The following is an 18466-nucleotide window of genomic DNA, read 5'->3' as shown; positions in this document are numbered from 1 at the left end:
AAGCATTAAGAAACATTTATAAAAGAAGAAAGTTTAGAAATCGTGCAAAAACTTTAACAGCAGGCTTGGCTTAGGAGAATGTGTATTTCCATTTTGCTCCTGTTTGCGGAAGTATTCATCCACTCTGTGGCCATCTATGCCGGGTCGATTATGATGCTTGCTCAAAGCTGCTTTTTAAAATATGCCTTTTTAAAATATGCTTTTTAAAATATGCAAGAGGAGAAAGTCAAACAAATTCCACACACACACACACACTCGGGCTCCTTCGTTCCCTCTTTTAGGTACCATCAGCAATGGTCGTTTGCATAGCTAAGCCGCGGCTGTGATTTTTCATGGTTCCTTAAGTAAATGCCTTGATGCCGGGGCAGAGCAAATAAAAAAGTTTGTGTTAAAGGGGTCTTAAGAAATGCGCAGCAAATATGCGCCAGCTTCGCAGTGACGGCTGGAATGAAGGTTCAGCATGAAGAAATTAAAAAAATATGCGGGGCACTTCAGCCTGGAACGCGCTGCTAATTACCAAGCATAAATGGCCTGTGGGTACTTTCACACACATTCACACACACACGGTCTGTTTCTGTTGTTCCTTGGAATTATGCTTGAGTTTTCCCTCCATTAGAGATGACCTCACTGCCAGCCCTCACAAATACCGGACCTTCCTGTTCCTCCGTTAACCCAATTCTTCCCTCTCCCCTGAGCTCAACATGGGTGAAATCGCAGAGCTGAAGGCAAAATACGGGACACGCAAGCTTGGTTTTGCTCACAACCAATTACAAAGCAGCATGTCCAGAGGCGGGGATTCAAATGCTTCCTGCTTCCTCGGAGCTCTTTCTGAGCAGAAGAAAGGCTTTTTAAAGCCGAGACTTGGATTTCTACCCCCCCTTTCAGATTGCTCTGTTTTTTTGTTCTTAAAATTCTTTTCTATGCGGCAATTGGGTTTGGAGGGGGGGAGGAAGCTTTTCACTCACTACAGCCAATGCCAAAGCAGCATTTCAAGGGGCAGGGATTCAATTACTTCCTGATTTGAGCTTGGAGACTGCTGGTGCATAGACTTTCAACAGGATAGTGTAGGTCCAGCGAGCAATGAACCTCAGGTAAAACGTCCATGCATAAACGACCTGTGTCTCCTCAAAAGAGGGTAGTGGTGGCAGCACACTGACATCGCAATCCTATGCAGAGTTATGCCAGTCTAAGCCCACTGAAGTGAATTACACTGGCTTACACTGGAGTAACTCTCTTTAGGACTGCACTGTAAACCTTCCATAAAATGCCAATCGGATAATCCATGTAGATTCATACATTCTGAAACCTACAGAGTCATGACGTCATTTCTGGGTTCGACCCAGAAATGACATCCTACCATTGAGAGATGGCAAATTTTTTTGGCATTCTGCCCCCCCCCCCCAATGGTCTAGTGAGCAGTGGCGAGGGTTCGGGGTTGCCGGCGGGCGACCTGGCAATCCTATACCCCACACCTCTATGACGGCAGGGGGAGTCAGAACGGCCTTACCCAAGATAGCAGCTAAAAGACTGATTTATTGAATCTTCCCATATTATACTTAATAGTTATTGTGTCACAATCTTTAAAACTTTCCTTTGAGAAAATGGATCCTCCAGGCCCTCTGCTACCATTACGACAGAAAAACCACTCATGCGGAGATTGATAATATAACTGAAAGGGGCAGCGATAACTAAGAAAAATGAAGAAAGCACAACTTTAGAGTTTAGCTTCCATATTATGGATGACAGATTCTAAACATCAATAAAACTATACCATTTAAAATAAAGTATTACATTACTAACCTACAACTCAGTGAGCTAGTGTTTTCAAAATCCAAGAATGTGACCTAACTGGAATGATCCTGCAGCTAAAATAACTCAGACTGGCTGAGGTTTCCGTGTGGCTTTACCCAGGACCAGATATTTATCCCTTGCCACTCACTGTTCTTTGTTGACAGGTACTCAAGTCCAAATGTTCAGCATTTCATAGAATCACAGAGTTGGAAGGGACCACCAGGGACATCTAGTCCAACCCCCTACACAATGCAGGAAATTCCAAACTACCTCCCCACCCCCACCCCGTGACCTATACTTTATCCCCAGAAGATAGCCAAGGTGCCCTCCCATTACTTTAACTTGAGACAAACGTGTGTCTTTTCTTTTCCCTTTCTATGCTCTGTAAAATTATCTGTTTTAACTTGGAATAATAGTTTTCCTACCCAAGTGCAAGATTGTGCGCATGAAGCATTTGCTAGAACTTAATATCGGAAAGCTTTTTGGCAGAAGTGAGTTTTATTAGAGCCACAGCGTGTCCTCTCTTTGAGGACAAATTTGCATGGCCTTTTAAGGAGTGGCCCCCGTGATCACACATGACACTGCCTTACACGAGTCATGATTTTGCCAAACGCAGTACGCGTGGCCCGGTCAAAAGTCATGCCACATGCCATGGGTATGGCACCTACCTCCCAACTATGTCAGAGATCAATAAAGATTTTGACAGCAGTGGAGTGGGACCTAGGCAGGAGCTGCCGGGAGGGCAGTGAATGCAGTTGTAGCTCTTCTCGGAGGAAGTCCTGACCTGTCTTCTGGGGAGGCTGCAGAGGCAGGCATCTATTCTAGTCGCCACCTCGTGTCATTCAACATATAAGAAACAGCAACACCGTGAACACATCCATGGCTCAGAGGTAGCGCATTTGCTTGGTATGCCGAAGGTCCTGGGTTCAATCTTGGCATGTCCAGTTTAAAATGTATCAGGTAGTAAGTGATGTGGAAGACCTCCGCCTGTGACCCTGGAAAGCTGCTGCCAGTCAGAGTAGACAATACTAATCTTGATTCTGTGTAAGGCAGCTTCCTGTGTTCATGCGTATTCATCCCCATTAGAACATCCCCCTTAGTTGTCAATACCACTTAAAGAGCTGTTTCAGTAAGCCCTCTGATTTCAGGAACAGAAACCAAGGAGGTGTATACGTATATTTATTTTCAGAAACAATTATGTCAAGTTCACTGGCTCCATCTCGGCAGATTTCTACCTATTGTGTGAACCCTAAATTCAGTTCTGAGCAGCTGATCCATTAGCTTGGATTCAATGACTCGCAACTAATGAAGTAAACTTTTTTTATCATCTTATTTTTTAATTTGATATTCTAATTGTAATTTTCCATTTTTAAATGGACTGGGCTGGTAAGAATCATTCATTTCCAAATAACACTGGAGTCCAGTGGCACTGGCTAATAAAATTTATTCCAGCATGACCTTTTGTGAGACAGAGATCACGTCAACCAATGTATCAACAGATGCAACAGGTCAATAGATGCATATATCCATTGAAAGAAGAAGAGGAGGAGGAGGAGGAGGAGGAGGAGTTGGTTTTTATACCCCAATTTTCTCTACTTTGTGAGATAGGTGGGGCTGAGAGAGTTCAGAGAGAACTGTGACTGGCCCAAGGTCACCCAGCAGGTTTCATGTGGAGGAGTGGGGAAACCAACCCGGTTCTCCAGATTAGAGTCCACTGCTCCTAACCACTACACCACACTCCTAACCACTATACCCAGCCAATGTTTTTATATCATCGGCGGTGAATAACGGAAATATGAGCAGAGGTTTGTTTCAAAGAGTGGCTAATTTAGATCCAATCAAAAAAAGTAATCAATCCACTCAGAATGGGTGAGGGCCGCTCTCAACGTTGCTACATAGGCAAAGTGGTATTAACACAAAAATTTAATCAAGGGAAATTATCTTAATCCCGCGTTGTCTGTCTTGGGTTGTCCTGTCCCACTTGGTGGACTAACTCGCCTCTACGGTCACGCCAGTTCTTCAGAGAACACGTAAAGCTGATGATAAAGGTCTGCCGAATCTCTTTTTCCAAGGGCAGAACAAGATGGGGATTCCCTGACAGAGATGACGTATTCATTCCGTGGGGAGCCTAGATTTTTAAAGAATGATGACTTACACTTCGTTTTCATGTTTCTTGCATAACAGAGAACCAGCCTATAGAGGTCAGGCTTCAATGGCAAATTTAAATTGTAAAATCTCTGCCATTCAGAAACGTATCGAGCCAACTAGCAGTAATATTATCTATATCGTGCAATTATATTATACATATATATACAATATGTTTTCAGATTTGGAGTGGAGAAAGTTTCACAGTATGGTCCCAATCCTTCTGTTAAGGAGACAGATGCTGGAATATAACACGCTGCTAAATTAAGTCCTGGTTAAGCAGAGTTTTGATGTTCAAACTTGATGTTCATACTTTTAGCACCTCTGTTCATACCATTTCTGCTGGAACATATGCTTTTGTGAAACTGTGCTGAGATCTCTTCTGGATGAACTTTGAACACATAAGCCTCCATTGCTAAAGGGAGAGGCTATTTTCACTGCATTATACGGATTTAAAAGGCCTCTAAATCACAATAATACCTCACCGTTTGAACACATAAACACATGAAGCTGCCTTATACCGAATCCGACCCTCGGTCCATCAAAGTCAGTACTGTCTACTCAGACCGGCAACGGCTCTCCAGGGACTCAGGCAGGGGTCTTTCACATAACCTCCTTGCTTAGACCCTTTAACTGGAGATGCCAGGGATTGAACCTGGGACCTTCTGCATGCCAAGCAGATGCTCTACCACTGAGCCACAGCCCCTCCACAGGAAAACAGCAAGTGGACTGAAACTGGGTTGAAATGGATCCAGGAAACGAATCTCATCCAGTAAAGCTTGGAAGTATCTAGTCACCACTTGGTCAAACACCTCGCCCCAAAAGGAGAGTGTTTTTTCCCCACTGGGTAATAGTTAATAGTTATTAGTATCACCTTGGTCCAAGAAAGTGGAGACTTCCTCCACTTATGCTCTGCTAACATGTTTCATAGCTCCAAGGTGACATAAATGCTCCTAGTTATCAGAAGAAGAAGAGTTGGATTTTATATGCTGACTTTCTCTACCGCTTAAGGAAGAATCAAATCAGCTTTCACTCCTCTTCCCTTCCCCTCCCCACAACAGACACCTGTGAGGTAGGTGGGGCTGAGAGAACTGGGCCTGGCCCAAAGTCACCCACAGTAGGCTTCATGTGGAGGAAACAAATCCAGTTCACCAGATTAGCCTGTGCCGCTCATGTGGAGGAGTGGGGAATCAAACCCCGTTCTCCAGATCACAGTCTACCACTCCAAACCACTGCTCTTAACCACTACACCACACTGGCTCTCTTCTGCTTTTCAGAGAGGGAGACGAATGGTGGGCATACACTCAGTATACTAGAGAGTAACCAGGACATCAACATCAACATCCACGCCAGCCAGAAGCTCTCTTAGGATCTGCAGCCTCTGAGGGGGAAGCAACTTAACTGGTCCCCCATCATTAAAAGCCCTGACCTGGATGGCCCAGGCTGGCCCGATCTTGTCAGATCTCAGAAGCTAAGAAGGGTCGGCCCTGGTTAGTACTTGGATGGGGGACCACCAAGGAAGTCCAGGATTGCTATGCAGAGACAGACAATGGCAAACCCCCTCTGTTCATCTGCCCTGACCCGGATGGCCCAGGATGGCCCATTCTCATCAGATCTCGGAAGCTAAGCAGGGTCGGCCCTGGTTAGTACTTGGATGGGAGGCCACCAAGGAAGTCCAGGATTGCTGCACAGAGGAAGGAAATGGCCAACCACCTCTGTTCGAATCTTGCAATGGCAAACTATGCCTTTTGAAAACCCCATGAAGGGTCGCCATAAGTCGGCCATGACTTGACATCACTTTACACACAAACACAAACAGGTCCCTGAAAAAGCGGCAAATCCCCAGCACTCTGCAAGTGAATGAAGGAAAGAAGGAGAAGAGTTGGTTTTCATACCCCAATTTTCTCTACCTTTAAGGAGTCTCAAAGTGGCTTACATTTGCCTTCCCAACCCTCCCCACAACAAGAACCATGTGAGGCAGTTGGGGCAGCAGACTCTAATCTGGAGGAACAGGTTGGTTTCCCCACTCCTACACATGAAGCCAGCTGGGTGACCTAGGGCCAGTCACACATCTCTCCGAACTCTCTCAGCCCCACCTACCTCACAAGGTGTCTGTTATGGGGAGAGGAAGGGAAGATGGTGGTAAGCCAGTTTGAGACTCCTTAAAAGGTAGAGAAGATCGGCATATAAAAACCTACTCCTCTTCTTGTTGTTCACCCTAGTCTTCATTGCATCAGTAAATAAGCCATCGCAAGGACACCAATATGGTTTCTCGTTGACTAGTGTGGGATCGATGTACAACAGTTCAAGGATGCTACATCTATGGAGCAAATAAATTTAATTAGAATTTCCTAAATGGTCTCACAGCAAATAGGTAAATAGACTTCAACCCATGTCACCTTTGGCCAATGCCCTCCACCTCCCATTTTAAAATACTGCTGGGTGATAATGCTCACACAATGGCGGAGGGCTTTCTAATCTCTAAAGATAACTCTAATTAAGCAGAGGCAGATTATTCCCACTGAGGAAAATGCCAATGGCACTCCTAAGTACTTATAGCACAGCGGGAATTGCCTTGGAGAGCACATTTTACATTATCGCTTCGGATTGATCTACATTGTTACATTAAATTGATCAGAAAGATAAAGCGGGAGCTCGATAGCATTTCCTGAAGGACAGAGACACAGTTAACCAATTTCTGGTGTGTGCAAATTAGCTGCAGCATCACATTTCCAGGATAATGCTGAATTTTAATAAGGCATGCCCTTCGTGTCCCTCCTCTCGGTCTCTCTGCCATGTCAAATGAAAGCCCAAAATGAAAACAAAGCCCTGCTCAATATTATAAATGCTTACAATAAAACCTCATCAAAATGCAGGTGCATCTCACATGCCCAAACACACCTCCGGCGCACAGAGAGGACAAGCAGTTATTTGCTTTGCTTCTGTCATTTAAATCCAAGAGTCTTCAATATGGTGCCTATGGAAGAGCACAGCCAGGAGAGGAGAAGACCAGTTTGGAATTGACAACACCAGAGATTTGGAGAGCAGAACAAATCCCAAATGCATGGCAAAAGAAGTACAGAGGTTTGCAACTAGTGGCACATAGTATGCTCCCAAGTACTGAACTCTATGAAAGTTCAAGATGTTGGTATTAACCTTTAAAGCCCAAGACAGTTTGGGACCAACATACCTCAAGGAACACCTACTCCTAGATGTACCAACCTGACCACCATGGTCATCTTCAGAGGCCACTATTCTGTTACCCCTGTCTTCTAAACCTAGGGTAGCAACCCAACACAGGGCCTTCTAGGTTGTGGCACCAAAACAATGGAATTCCTTCCCCAGGGAGATGTCTGTCCCCCGCCCCCTCGCCAATCATTGTCTTCTGCCAGCAGGTGAAGGCTAATACGCTTCATTTGGCATTCCCTCACAGCCCCCTTTCCATTTTATCTGTTTAAATGCTTATGTACTTAATTATTATTCTATTTTTAAAAAATATATATGTATTTTTGAAAGCTTGCTTTTATGCTCTTTCCTGGCTCGCAGGACCCTAACTTAGATAGGAAAGCGGCCTAATAAAGGAATAAAACTAAAATTGGCACTTGTCCTTCAAAACAATGGAGACATTAAACTATTCCCCACTTCTTTATACGCACTCTCACACATCCAGGGTGCCACTCGGTCAGGGTTTACTTTCCCAAGTGTGGCAAAACGCTGCAAGAAAGTTGATGCGGTAACCTTTCCTTTCTTTGCACATAGTGGGAAATGTTTGACAATTCCCCTTTCCGAGAGAGAGGGGGAAAGAAACACATCCCAGCCCCGAGAACCACATTCCACCGGATGCCGAAGTGTGACAGATGCAGCCACAGTAATTGCCAATCAGCCCGTTCGCAGCAGCTGAAAACACAGAATACGTCTCTTTGATCTCCTCCTCTTCAAACGCGGCCACAATAGACAAATACGCACCATTTACAGAAGCGGTCTCGCCACCCGACTCGATTTGAGAATGCACATTGCCACAACATACGCACGAGCCCCCCCCCCCCGTTGGTGGCCAAGGGGTGATGCACAAGCCAACTAGGGTCTGTGGTGCACCACCACTGTCTGTTGCAACTCCAAAGCAAGCCGCACATTTCCCTTCCTCGACAGAAGTTCGGTTTCTTTAAAAACAACAACCACAACAAGACATCTCAGTTCCCCAAAGGACAAAGGTCATCCCCAACCATGCTTAATTTAATACCCTTGCTAATTTGGTAAAGGAATGGCTCATTGAATTAAGCAGTCGAAAAATCAGGTATGGATAACGTTTCAGCATTAAAAAAAATTAATGCTTGGGAAGTCGCTCTTACTTACATTTCGCAGGCAGGTCATACCCACAAGTAATTTTGGCTTGTCCGGTTTCACAGCCACTCAGGTTGCGGCATTCGGCCACTAGACAGGGACCAGCTGCTCTGTGTATACAGCCATCCACTAAAATGTTGAAAGAGAGAGAAAAGGGCATTTAAAGGGAAAAAAGTCATCTCAAAGGCAAACAACACATTGCGTAGCTGCAGGCATTTACTGTGCTCACAAGGCATGGATGCACACAAATATAAAAGAAAGACAATGAATAGAGATGCCATCTCCAGGTTGGGAAATACCTGGAGATTTCTGGGGCAGAGTCTGAGGAGGGCAGGGTTTGGGGAGGGGAGGGACCTGGCAACTAGTCATGATGGATACCTATTCTCTCTAGTATCAGAGGAGCATGCCTATTATATTAGGAACCTTGGAACACAGGCAGGATGGTGCTGCTGCAGTCGTCTTGTTTGTGGACTTCCCAGAGGCACCTGGTTGGCCACTGTGTGAATAGATGGCTGGACTTGATGGGCCTTGGTCTGATTCAGCAGGGCTTTTCATAAGTTCTTAAGGACTTCAATGCCATAGAGTCCAATTGCCAAAGCAGTCATTTTCTCCAGGTGAACTGATCTCTGTCGGCTGGAGATCAGTTGTAATAGCAGCAGATCTCCAGCTAGTATCTGGAAGTTGGCAAGTCTAATGGTGAAGGGGCATTCCAAGAGATTCTCACAGAACAATCCCTCTCCTCTTAATGATACCAACTATTGGCCAGTTGTCAAGTAGGGTTGCTAGATCCCGTCCCGTCCACCGGCATAGGTAGGGTTGCCAGGTCCCTCTTTGCCACCGGCGGGAGGTTTTTGGGGTGGAGCCCAAGAAAGGTGGAGTTTGGGGAGGGGAGGCACTTCAATGCCATAGAGTCCAGTTGCCAATTTCTCCAGGTGAACTGGTCTCTATCGGCTGGAGATCAGTTGTAATAGCAGGAGATCTCTAGCTATTACCTGGAGGTTGGAAACCCTAGGCCAGTGATGGCGAACCTTTCAGAGACCGAGTGCCCAAACTGCATCCCAAAACCCATTTATTTATCGCAAAGTGCCAACCCACTTAGAAGTCCACATGGGGCTAGGGGTTGCCAGGTCCCTCTTTGCCACCTGTGGGAGGTTTTTGGGGTGGAGCCTGAGGAGGGTGGGGTTCGGGGAGGGACTTCAATGCCATACAGTCCAATTGCCAAAGCGGCCATTTTCTTCAGGTGAACTGAAATAGCAGATCTCCTGCTACTACCTGGAGGTAGGCAACCCTGCATGGGCGGCTGAGGGGGGAAGGAAAGCAGCTGGAGCATAGCCCGCAACCCTTCAGTTTGGTTCTTTTTCCAACTGTTATCTTCATACGAATTTAAAAAGACTGTTATGCGGGGGGGGGGGGGGGCTGATGGTGGGAACAGCCCTCTGCACACGCTCAGAGGCACCTTCAGTTGCATGAACGAGCAGAGTGGAAACCCGAGCTAAGCAAAGGGCTAGGCTCCAGCACAAACAGCAGGCGGACCCCTGTTCGGCCCTCACCACCAATCCCCCGAGCTGCAGTCACCAACTAGCCTGCCACAGACGGCTGCCCAGGTGTCCCACTCCCGGTCCAGCCCTGTCCCGGCTCCACCTCTTCCAGTCCTCGGCAGAAGGCTCGTCGTTGTCTTCACTTCCGGAGCACGCAGCCAGCGACTGCGGAGAAGGCGCTGGAAAGGAGCCCGGTGCTTCCCGGAGGAGCCGGGAAGGCACCGATGGTCCCCAGCCTCCTCAGCTGGGGGAACGAACTCAGGTGAACTCTGTGCTGTGGCGACGGCATGCGTGCCCACAGAGAGGGCTCTGAGTGCCACCTTTGGCACCCGTGCCATAGGTTCGCCACCACTGCGGCATAGGGTGAGGGTAGAGTTACCAGATCCAGGTTGGGAAACTCCTGAAGATTTGGGGGTGGAGGCTGGGGAGGACAGAAACATCAGTAGGGTACCAGCCCATAGAGTCCACCCTCCAAAGAATCCATTTTCTCCAGGGGAGCTGATCCCTGTCATCTGGAGATGAGCTGTAATTCTGGGGGATCCCCAGGTCCCTATTGCCAAGTGAGAAGTACATTTTGCTTTGTAATCTTGGAAAGGCAGCATAGGGAGGAAAAACCCAAACGCATAATTTAATATTACCTCACGGATAACATCTAATCTCTGGGTTAGTTGGCGGGATATTAAACATTAGAAATAAATGAAATAATTTCCCCCAGATTGCTCCATACTGTCCGTATCATAAAAATCTTTTAAAGCAGAACAATTTGCACATCACAACAAGCCTCTCTCCCTGAACATCTTTCATGTTGCCATTGTAATATTCCGAACGCTTAATCGTTTAAATCATAACAGCTGCAACTGTAATATCAGCTAAAAGTTACTGGTGCGGTTCAGAGTTGCTTATTGCCCTCAAGAGCCCAAAAGAAAAATATTAGCAGCGGAAGAACAGCTGAACAGGAAAAGAAAGAAAGAAACAGGCATAGCAGTTTTAGACCATTCACATGCAGGGAGAGAAAGATTATTATTTTTCCCCCTTAGTTAGAGACAAAGTACAGGAAAGAAAAATCCAAAGCAATTAAAACATCATCGTAATTACCGCAAGTTCACTACATTAGTGACGATGATAATAATTCATTACAAGGAACCTGTGGTCACCTTATGTTCCCTTCATATGTTCAGAAATTATGTCAGCAGACATGAAAAAAGTAGTCAAATATGTCCCAAACTAAAAAATCTCTAATAGTACAAATATTTATATAAACAAAAGAAGTCATGATGTATCTGCCTTATGGGATTTTTAGATTCAGAGCCATAATGGAGTGTAATATGAAATGTGTGGTGTCTGCCTACTATAACTCTTTTGGATTTGAACCCACACACTTCTGGCCAAGCCAAAATGGATCAGCGTGAGTACAGAATTGCAGGGCCCCGCCCTTTAGCCCCATCTCGTCAGATCTCGGAAGCTAAGCAGGGTTGGTCCTGCTTACCGTTTGGATGGGAGGCCACCAAGGAAGTCCAGGGTCGTTACGCAGAGGAGAAGAAGAAGAAGAAGAGTTGGTTTTTATATGCCGACGTTCTCTACCACTTAAGGCAGAATCAAGCCTGCTTACAATCTCCTTCCCTTCCCCTCCCCACAACAGACACCCTGTGGGGTAGATGAGGCTGAGAGAGCTGTGACTTGCCCAAGGCAGGCAATGGCAAACCAACTCTGGACATCTCTTGCCTTGAAAACCCTACAGGGTCATGGTAAGTGCGACTTGACGGCACTTTACACACATACCCTTTCCCAAAACTTACTGAAGCAACACAGATGATTTCAACGAAAATCTAAAGTCGGGTTAAAGCTAGAGTCTCTGGACACACAACAGGAACTATGGAAAATGGAGTCTCCATGGTACCCAGTAGACCTGAAAACTGAACACCATAGACACTACATGTCCCTTGGTTCCGGGTACACCTTCATACTTCTATACATGTGTAAATAGCGTCTGCGAACTCCAACTGAAGGCCCCTGCCTACACCCAGCACCATTTGCAAGTATGGATGGGGGAAGCCTTCCCCTCCTCTCTGCCTTCAATACGTGTCAGTCATACTGGGAGAGATGATCCACCCTAGGCCAGCCCGTGGGTACAAGCCTCCAGATCCATCTTATTGCAAAGGATATCATGGAGAGCATAATGGGGCCCAGAGGATCCTTATCTAGATTGGGCCTTTTTTTTATTATTAGAAAAGAAATAACCAACACATTACAATGAAGACATCATATCACAACTAATTTTGAAAAAGGAAAATTATCCAGGTGAGTGTTTCTAATACAACCAGGGTTATAAAATGACTAAACACACAACTAGAAACGTTAAGAAGAAAATGCATTAAGTGATGAGAAGCATTAACAAAATTAGAAGAGGAAACAAAAGTGTCTAAGATAGTTAATTTTCATTTATGTTTTTAATTGGTTTTATGTTGACATTTTTAATTCTAGTAACTAATGAAGGAAATCCATCTTTCTACAAAATGGTCAGTTTGCTGGTTTATTTCCCTCCTCTTAAAACGTCGAGAGCAAGGATACATTCAACAAGATTTTGGGGGTGTTCTGATGAAGGGAGTTTTGACTCTTGAAAGATCATACCCCGAAAGATTTGTGAGTGTCTAAGGTGTAGGGCCCGGCTGCCAACCTCCAGGTGGGGTCTGGAGATTCCCTGGAATTACAACTAATCTGCAGAAGACAGAGATCAGTTCCACTGGAGAAAATGGCCACTTTAGAAGGTGGACTCTATGGAGGCTGGACCTCCACTGAGGTCTCCAGGAATTCCCCAGCCTGGCACTGGCAACCCTGCTTTCTACTCGACTCGAATCTAACCCTGTTCTAGAACATCTAGTTTGCAACTGGCATCTATACACCTCTAGGAACCCCAAAGCAACCTAATAGTGTGTCATGCAGCATTTGTGTTCATGCTTTATGCTAACAGATGATGTGGCTTATTATCAAACAGTTAATTTTTAGACATGAACTTCATTCTATTAACTCCATACTTCCTTCTCTCCCTCCTGCAACACTCTACATGAAAAATTCTTAGTCCCTCAACATTCCCTGCCCTTGCTTCTACCCACAAGAAAGTCCTGGTCTTCTCCTGGCATCAACGCCTCCCAAGTTGGTTCCTGGCCTGCTCATCACAATATCCACTCTCCGTGTTTTCCTTCAGCTAATAGATCTCCTTTTGTATTGAACATGAGTCAGCAGTGTGATGCATTAGCTAAAAAGGCAAATGCGATTTTGGGCTGCATCCAAAGTATAGTGTCCAGATCACACAAAGTGATGGTATTGCTTTACTCTGCTCTGGTTAGACCTCACCTAGAGTACTGTGTTCAGTTTTGGGCACTGCAATTTAAGAAGGATGTAAACAAGCTGGAACGTGTCCAGAGGAGGGCAACAAAGATGGTGAGGGGTCTGGAGACCAAGTCCTATGAGGAAAGGTTGAAGGAGCTGGGTTTGTTTAACCTGAAGAGGAGAAGACTGAGAGGGGATATGATAGCCATGTTCAAGCACTTGAAGGACTGCCATATAAAGGATGGTGCTGAGTTGTTTTCAGTTGCCCCAGAAGGTCGGACCAGAACCGACAGGTTGAAATTAGATCAAAAGAGTTTCCGTCTAGACATTAGGAAGAACTTCCTGACATTTAGAGCGGTTCCTCAGTGGAACAGGCTTCCTTGGGAGGTGGTGAACTCTCCTTCCATGGAGGTTTTTAAGCAGAGGCTAGATGGCCATCTGTCAGCAATGCTAATTCTATGACCTAAGGCAGATCATGAGAGGGAGGGCATCTTGGTCATCTTCTGGGCATGGAGTAGGGGGTCACTGGGGGTGTGGGGGGGAGGTAGTTGTGAATTTCCTGCATTGTACAGGGGTTGGACTAGATGACCCTGGTGGTTCCTTCCAACTCTATGATTCTATTGCTGCTTGCTCTCTCCCCTCTGACATTTCCAGAAGTTCTCCCTTATGGGAGCTCTGTCACCTGGAAAACACTGCCGATATCACAAGGGAGAAATCAGTGAAGTTGGATGGAAAATTCTGAATAAGGGCTGCTAACTATAGCAAGCAGGAGGTAAGCAGAAAGTGTGAGGCTCAGAGGGTCTGTATGCTATTTTGCTGATCAAATAACCAAGTCATGTCTACTTCATCCCTTGCTGACATTCTTTCCACACTGTACAACTATATGGGAGGAAAAGGAGCGATGATCCTCTTGGTAGTTGTTGATCTGGCAAAGAGATGAGTATCCTTAAGAATCTGTAAAGCATGCTAAAACCAAGGGCCCAAAAGTCTTTATTAGACTTTAGAAACTCCACGGCTCTTCGATGTGCTCGATGCCTTTTGTTAGCTTTCAGGCAGTCTAGATTTTTTTTAAAGCATAAATGATTCTTTTTAATACTCCCATCCCTGAACTTGTCTCATTAAATTTACAAGATGCTATTCTGAAGTGTATTTTAATCATCACAGGCAAGCACAATTATGGAACTGCATTCTGAAACCTCTCCATTTGGAACATTCGGTATTTTCCACAGTAGAAATAAATGTACAAAATATCTGCTGCTTAAAAATCCTGATTGCCAGGCAGTGCAAGTGTGACTTCCCACCTCCAGTTACATAACGGCTGCATAAATTATGGGATGCAGCACGGCATTAATGAAGAAACTAGCCAGCTTTATAATCCTGGAAGAGGGCACACAAGAGGTGAATTTCTCAGAAAATGGACATTCTGCATACTATTTGAATATTGATTACAAGTATCCCCCATGTATTCCCTCTTGCACTTTCTTGACCGTAACTTGCCTTTGATTTTTTAAAAAGTTTTAATTAAAAAGTCACAACTGACACCTGAGCTGTGAGCTGCATTGTATTTTCAGAGCGGCATATTTTAAAATGTACTCCTTTTTAAACCAATAAAAGGATTTAAAGGGGGGACCGGAATATTGCCACCTGCCTGCCTTGACCATGGACTAGTGTGGTAGGATTGCCAGGTCCCTCTTTGCCACCAGCGTGAGGTTTTTGGGGCGGAGCCTAAGGAGGGTGGGGTTTGGGAGGGGAGGGACTTCAATGCCATAGAATCCAATTGCCAACGCAGCCATTTTCTCCAGGGGAACTGGACTCTGTTGCCTGGAGATCAGTTGTAATAGCAGATGTCCAGCCACCAGCTGGAGGTTGACAGCCCTAAGGAGATGAAAACGATGGAGGCCACCTTGGGTAGGTAGGGTACAAATTAAGTAAATAAACAAGAAGTGATTTAATGCCATTTTTTGGAGAACCAGTCAATGTGTCATGAAGACTGGAATGGCCCAGCCTGACCCTGGAGGTATTTAAAACGGGAGGAGAGGAAAAGCATCATGCATTCCCGGCAGCACACATGTCCCGACCTCAGGGAGAAAAACAGACATGAGCAAGTCACAAGCATAATACTTCATTTTTTAACATTCAAGGAGTATGAAAAGACACCCAAGGCTGAACATCTTTTGGTACAGGCCTAAACAAAGGATGCAAAGCTGATGTATCAAATACCCAGACGAAGATGCTGTATGATTCAGACTCATCCGTGATTCATAAAAACTCTATTATCTCTTTCCGCAGAGAGTTGTAATATCCAGCTCACCCACAGCAGCTGACGGTCAAAGCACCTTGAATCATGATGATGAAAGAGATTATTCAGCAAAGATGCCATAGACAGGATCTTTGTACATATCTGGATGCGGGAGAGCGAGGGAAGATGTTTCTTCTCTAGAGATTTCTAGTTCCGGCTCCCAAGACCCTGGCTTGCTTGCATCCTGTCGTTCTACGGAGCACATCTCAAAGCCTTCCTCCAACTTAAGTGGCCTTCCACCAACAGAAGTTAGAGGAATGCTTCTTAGAGTGGAGGAACTTCTTCTAGCCTAAGGCTTGATTAAAAACAGCTAAAAGGAAGTATTTTTCCACACAACGCATGGTTAAATTGTGGAACTCCCTGCCCCAGTATGTGGGGATGGCAGCCAACTTGGAAGGCTTTAAGAGGGGAGTGGACATGTTCGTGGAGGAGAGGGATATCCATGGCTACTAGTCAATATGAATACTATGCATACCTATTCTCTCCAGGATCAGAGGAGAATGCCTATTATCTTAGGTGCTATGGAACACAGGCAGAATGGTGATGCTGCAGCCGTCTTGTTTGTGGGCTTCCTAGAGGCCCCTGGTTGGCCACTGTGCGAACAGACTGCTGGACTTCATGGACCTTGGTGTGATCCAGCAGGGCTTTTCTTATATTCTTATGTTCATACCTATTCTCTCCAGGATCAGAGGAGCATGCCTATTATATTAAGTGCTGGGGAACACAGGCAGGACAGTGCTGCTGCCATCATCTTGTTTGTGGGCTTCGTAGAGGCACCTGGTTGGCCACTGGGTGAACAGACTGCTGGACTTGATGGACGTTGGTCTGAACTAGCAGGGCTTTTCTTATGTTCTTATCATTTCTATAACTAACGTGATCTGAGTGAAACACTTATAAAAACACAGGGAAATAATTGTGTTATTCTGAGAAACATGTATATTGCCAGCTCGAGAAAGTCTGAACATCTGGCTTTAGTTCAGATGGACAATAGCACAGTGTCAACAGAAAGGCCCAGATTGCAGTTAAGGTCAACAAAACATTCATTAGAAGCAAAAGAAAAGGGGGGAATCAAAGCTAATCCTGACAGTTGGATTGTTGTGTTCTGCTTGAACAGAAGTGTTCCAATTTATCACCCAAAATATTTGATGCGCCAAGAACAAATCTACTTCTGCCCATTTCATAGCAAGAAGCAGATCCATCTAATAGAACATCTGCAGTCTCATTTAAGGTACCAATCTTCCCATTCCCCAGTAATCATTACAGGAAAACATGAATTCATGTAGCGCATAGAGCATAATCTAAAGATTTTTAATGGACTCTCTCTTTGAGCTGTCCTTGAACAAAACCATTTGAAAGCATATATATATATATATATATATATATATATATATATATATACACACACACACACACACACACACACACACACACACCTATAACAAATGACATTAATTTCCCAGCCAGAAAATGATACTTCATTAAACTAGAGGCTTGTCGCCTGAGATTCTGTAAATTCCCTCAAGCAAAACATTAAAAATGTTTTTTTTTAAAGCCATGTTATTTAATTTGCAAACGGCAGTCTTCCTGGTGTATTTGAGGTACATCATTTTCCATTGCTTACAATACAAAAGAGCATGAACTAGCTTGAGAAACCACTATGCACAAAGTCTTGTCCATCACTCCAAGATTGAACTGGGAAGAGATACTTGGCCTTCTGCGGATTTAGGGTTGCCAGCCTCTAGGTGGTAGCTGGAGATCTCCTCGGATTACAACTGATTTCCAGGCGACAGGGATCAGTTCCCCTGGAGAAAATGGCCGCTTTGGAGGGTGGAAACTATGGCATTATGCCTCACTGAAGTCCCTCCCCTCCCTAAGCCCCACCCTCCCCAGACTCTGCCCCTAAAATCTCCAAGTATTTCTCAAGTGGAAGTTGGCAACTCTCCGCAGCACCTTCACCCTGAGAAGAACTTAATGATGAGGGAGATCTGTATATTTAGGATTGCCAACCTCCAGGTAGGGCCTGGCGATCTCCTGGAATTACAACTGATCTCCACTTGACAGAGGCCAGTTCTCCTGGAGAAAATGACTGCTTTGGAGCATGGACTCCATGCCATTATATCCTGCTGAGGTCCTTCTCCTTGGTGAACCCTGCCCTCCCCACGCTTCACCCCCAAATCTCTGGGAATTTCTCAACCCGGAGCTGCCAGCCGTGTGCATATTTGAACCAGGACATTGCTGAACCTGTAAGAGGGTGAATCATTCCACTTTGCCTTAGATGTTTTGCAGACATTGTGGCTTTCCAGATTAGGCTGTGTGTAGCAGCGTGACCCGGGCGGCTTCTCCATTTGCTCTCTCAGCTGAAGAAACTTCTCGGATGTGATAAGTGTCCCAAGACAGTGCTTCTCTTCCTAACGTCGCTCGTGCACAGTGTTTGCCTGTAGATCTTTACCATTTATGTTACACTCCATAGGATTAGCTCCAAATAGAAATGTGTTTCGTTTATTTTGCCCACAACCTTACCCACTTGCCATCGGCAGCCAAGGTTTTCTCGTGTTGCCTTTCAGTGACAGAAATGCACCCAGAGAACAGCCCCACCAACCAATACCTAGCCTGAACGTGTGACTCCCTTCCATTTTACAGGTTCCGATTCATTTTGCTGAAACAAGATATGGTCTCCGTACTCTTCTTGATTAGATCTGAATTTTATGTACCATTTTTCATCTGGAACTTTCATTGAGTAGACTTGAATATACATTAGTCCTGCTTGCCTCACCCACTCTGAATGGATGTATTGCTTTTTTGATTGAATCTTGCTTTATCTGTACCCCAGGAGAAAAACTGGGATCTCTGACCTCCCACCACCACCACCTCAATCCACCATGTGCAACAATGGTTATTTATGCATGGGAGGTTTTGCCTTGGATTTGCCGCTTACTAGATGCACATTTCCCCCATCTGAATTCTCAAAACTCTGCATGGGAGTTTATTTTTGAGTTCTGAGAATTCGGATGGGGGAAATGTGCAT

At 45.2% G+C, this 18466-nt stretch overlaps 1 protein-coding gene across 1 annotated transcript in view; it reads right to left on the bottom strand.

The window, feature by feature from the left end:
- Positions 1–18466, bottom strand: part of MACROD2 (mono-ADP ribosylhydrolase 2) — a 989050-nt gene that overhangs the window by 690002 nt on the left and 280582 nt on the right. Inside the window, exon 5 of the mRNA XM_056856797.1 lies at positions 8290–8406. Within this exon, the coding sequence (XP_056712775.1) occupies positions 8290–8406 (117 nt within the window). The remainder of the gene's footprint in view (positions 1–8289; positions 8407–18466) is intronic.

This window comes from Euleptes europaea, chromosome 10, assembly GCF_029931775.1.
Source record: "Euleptes europaea isolate rEulEur1 chromosome 10, rEulEur1.hap1, whole genome shotgun sequence".
Lineage (NCBI taxonomy): Eukaryota > Metazoa > Chordata > Lepidosauria > Squamata > Sphaerodactylidae > Euleptes > Euleptes europaea.
This window is presented reverse-complemented; position numbering and strand designations above follow the sequence as displayed.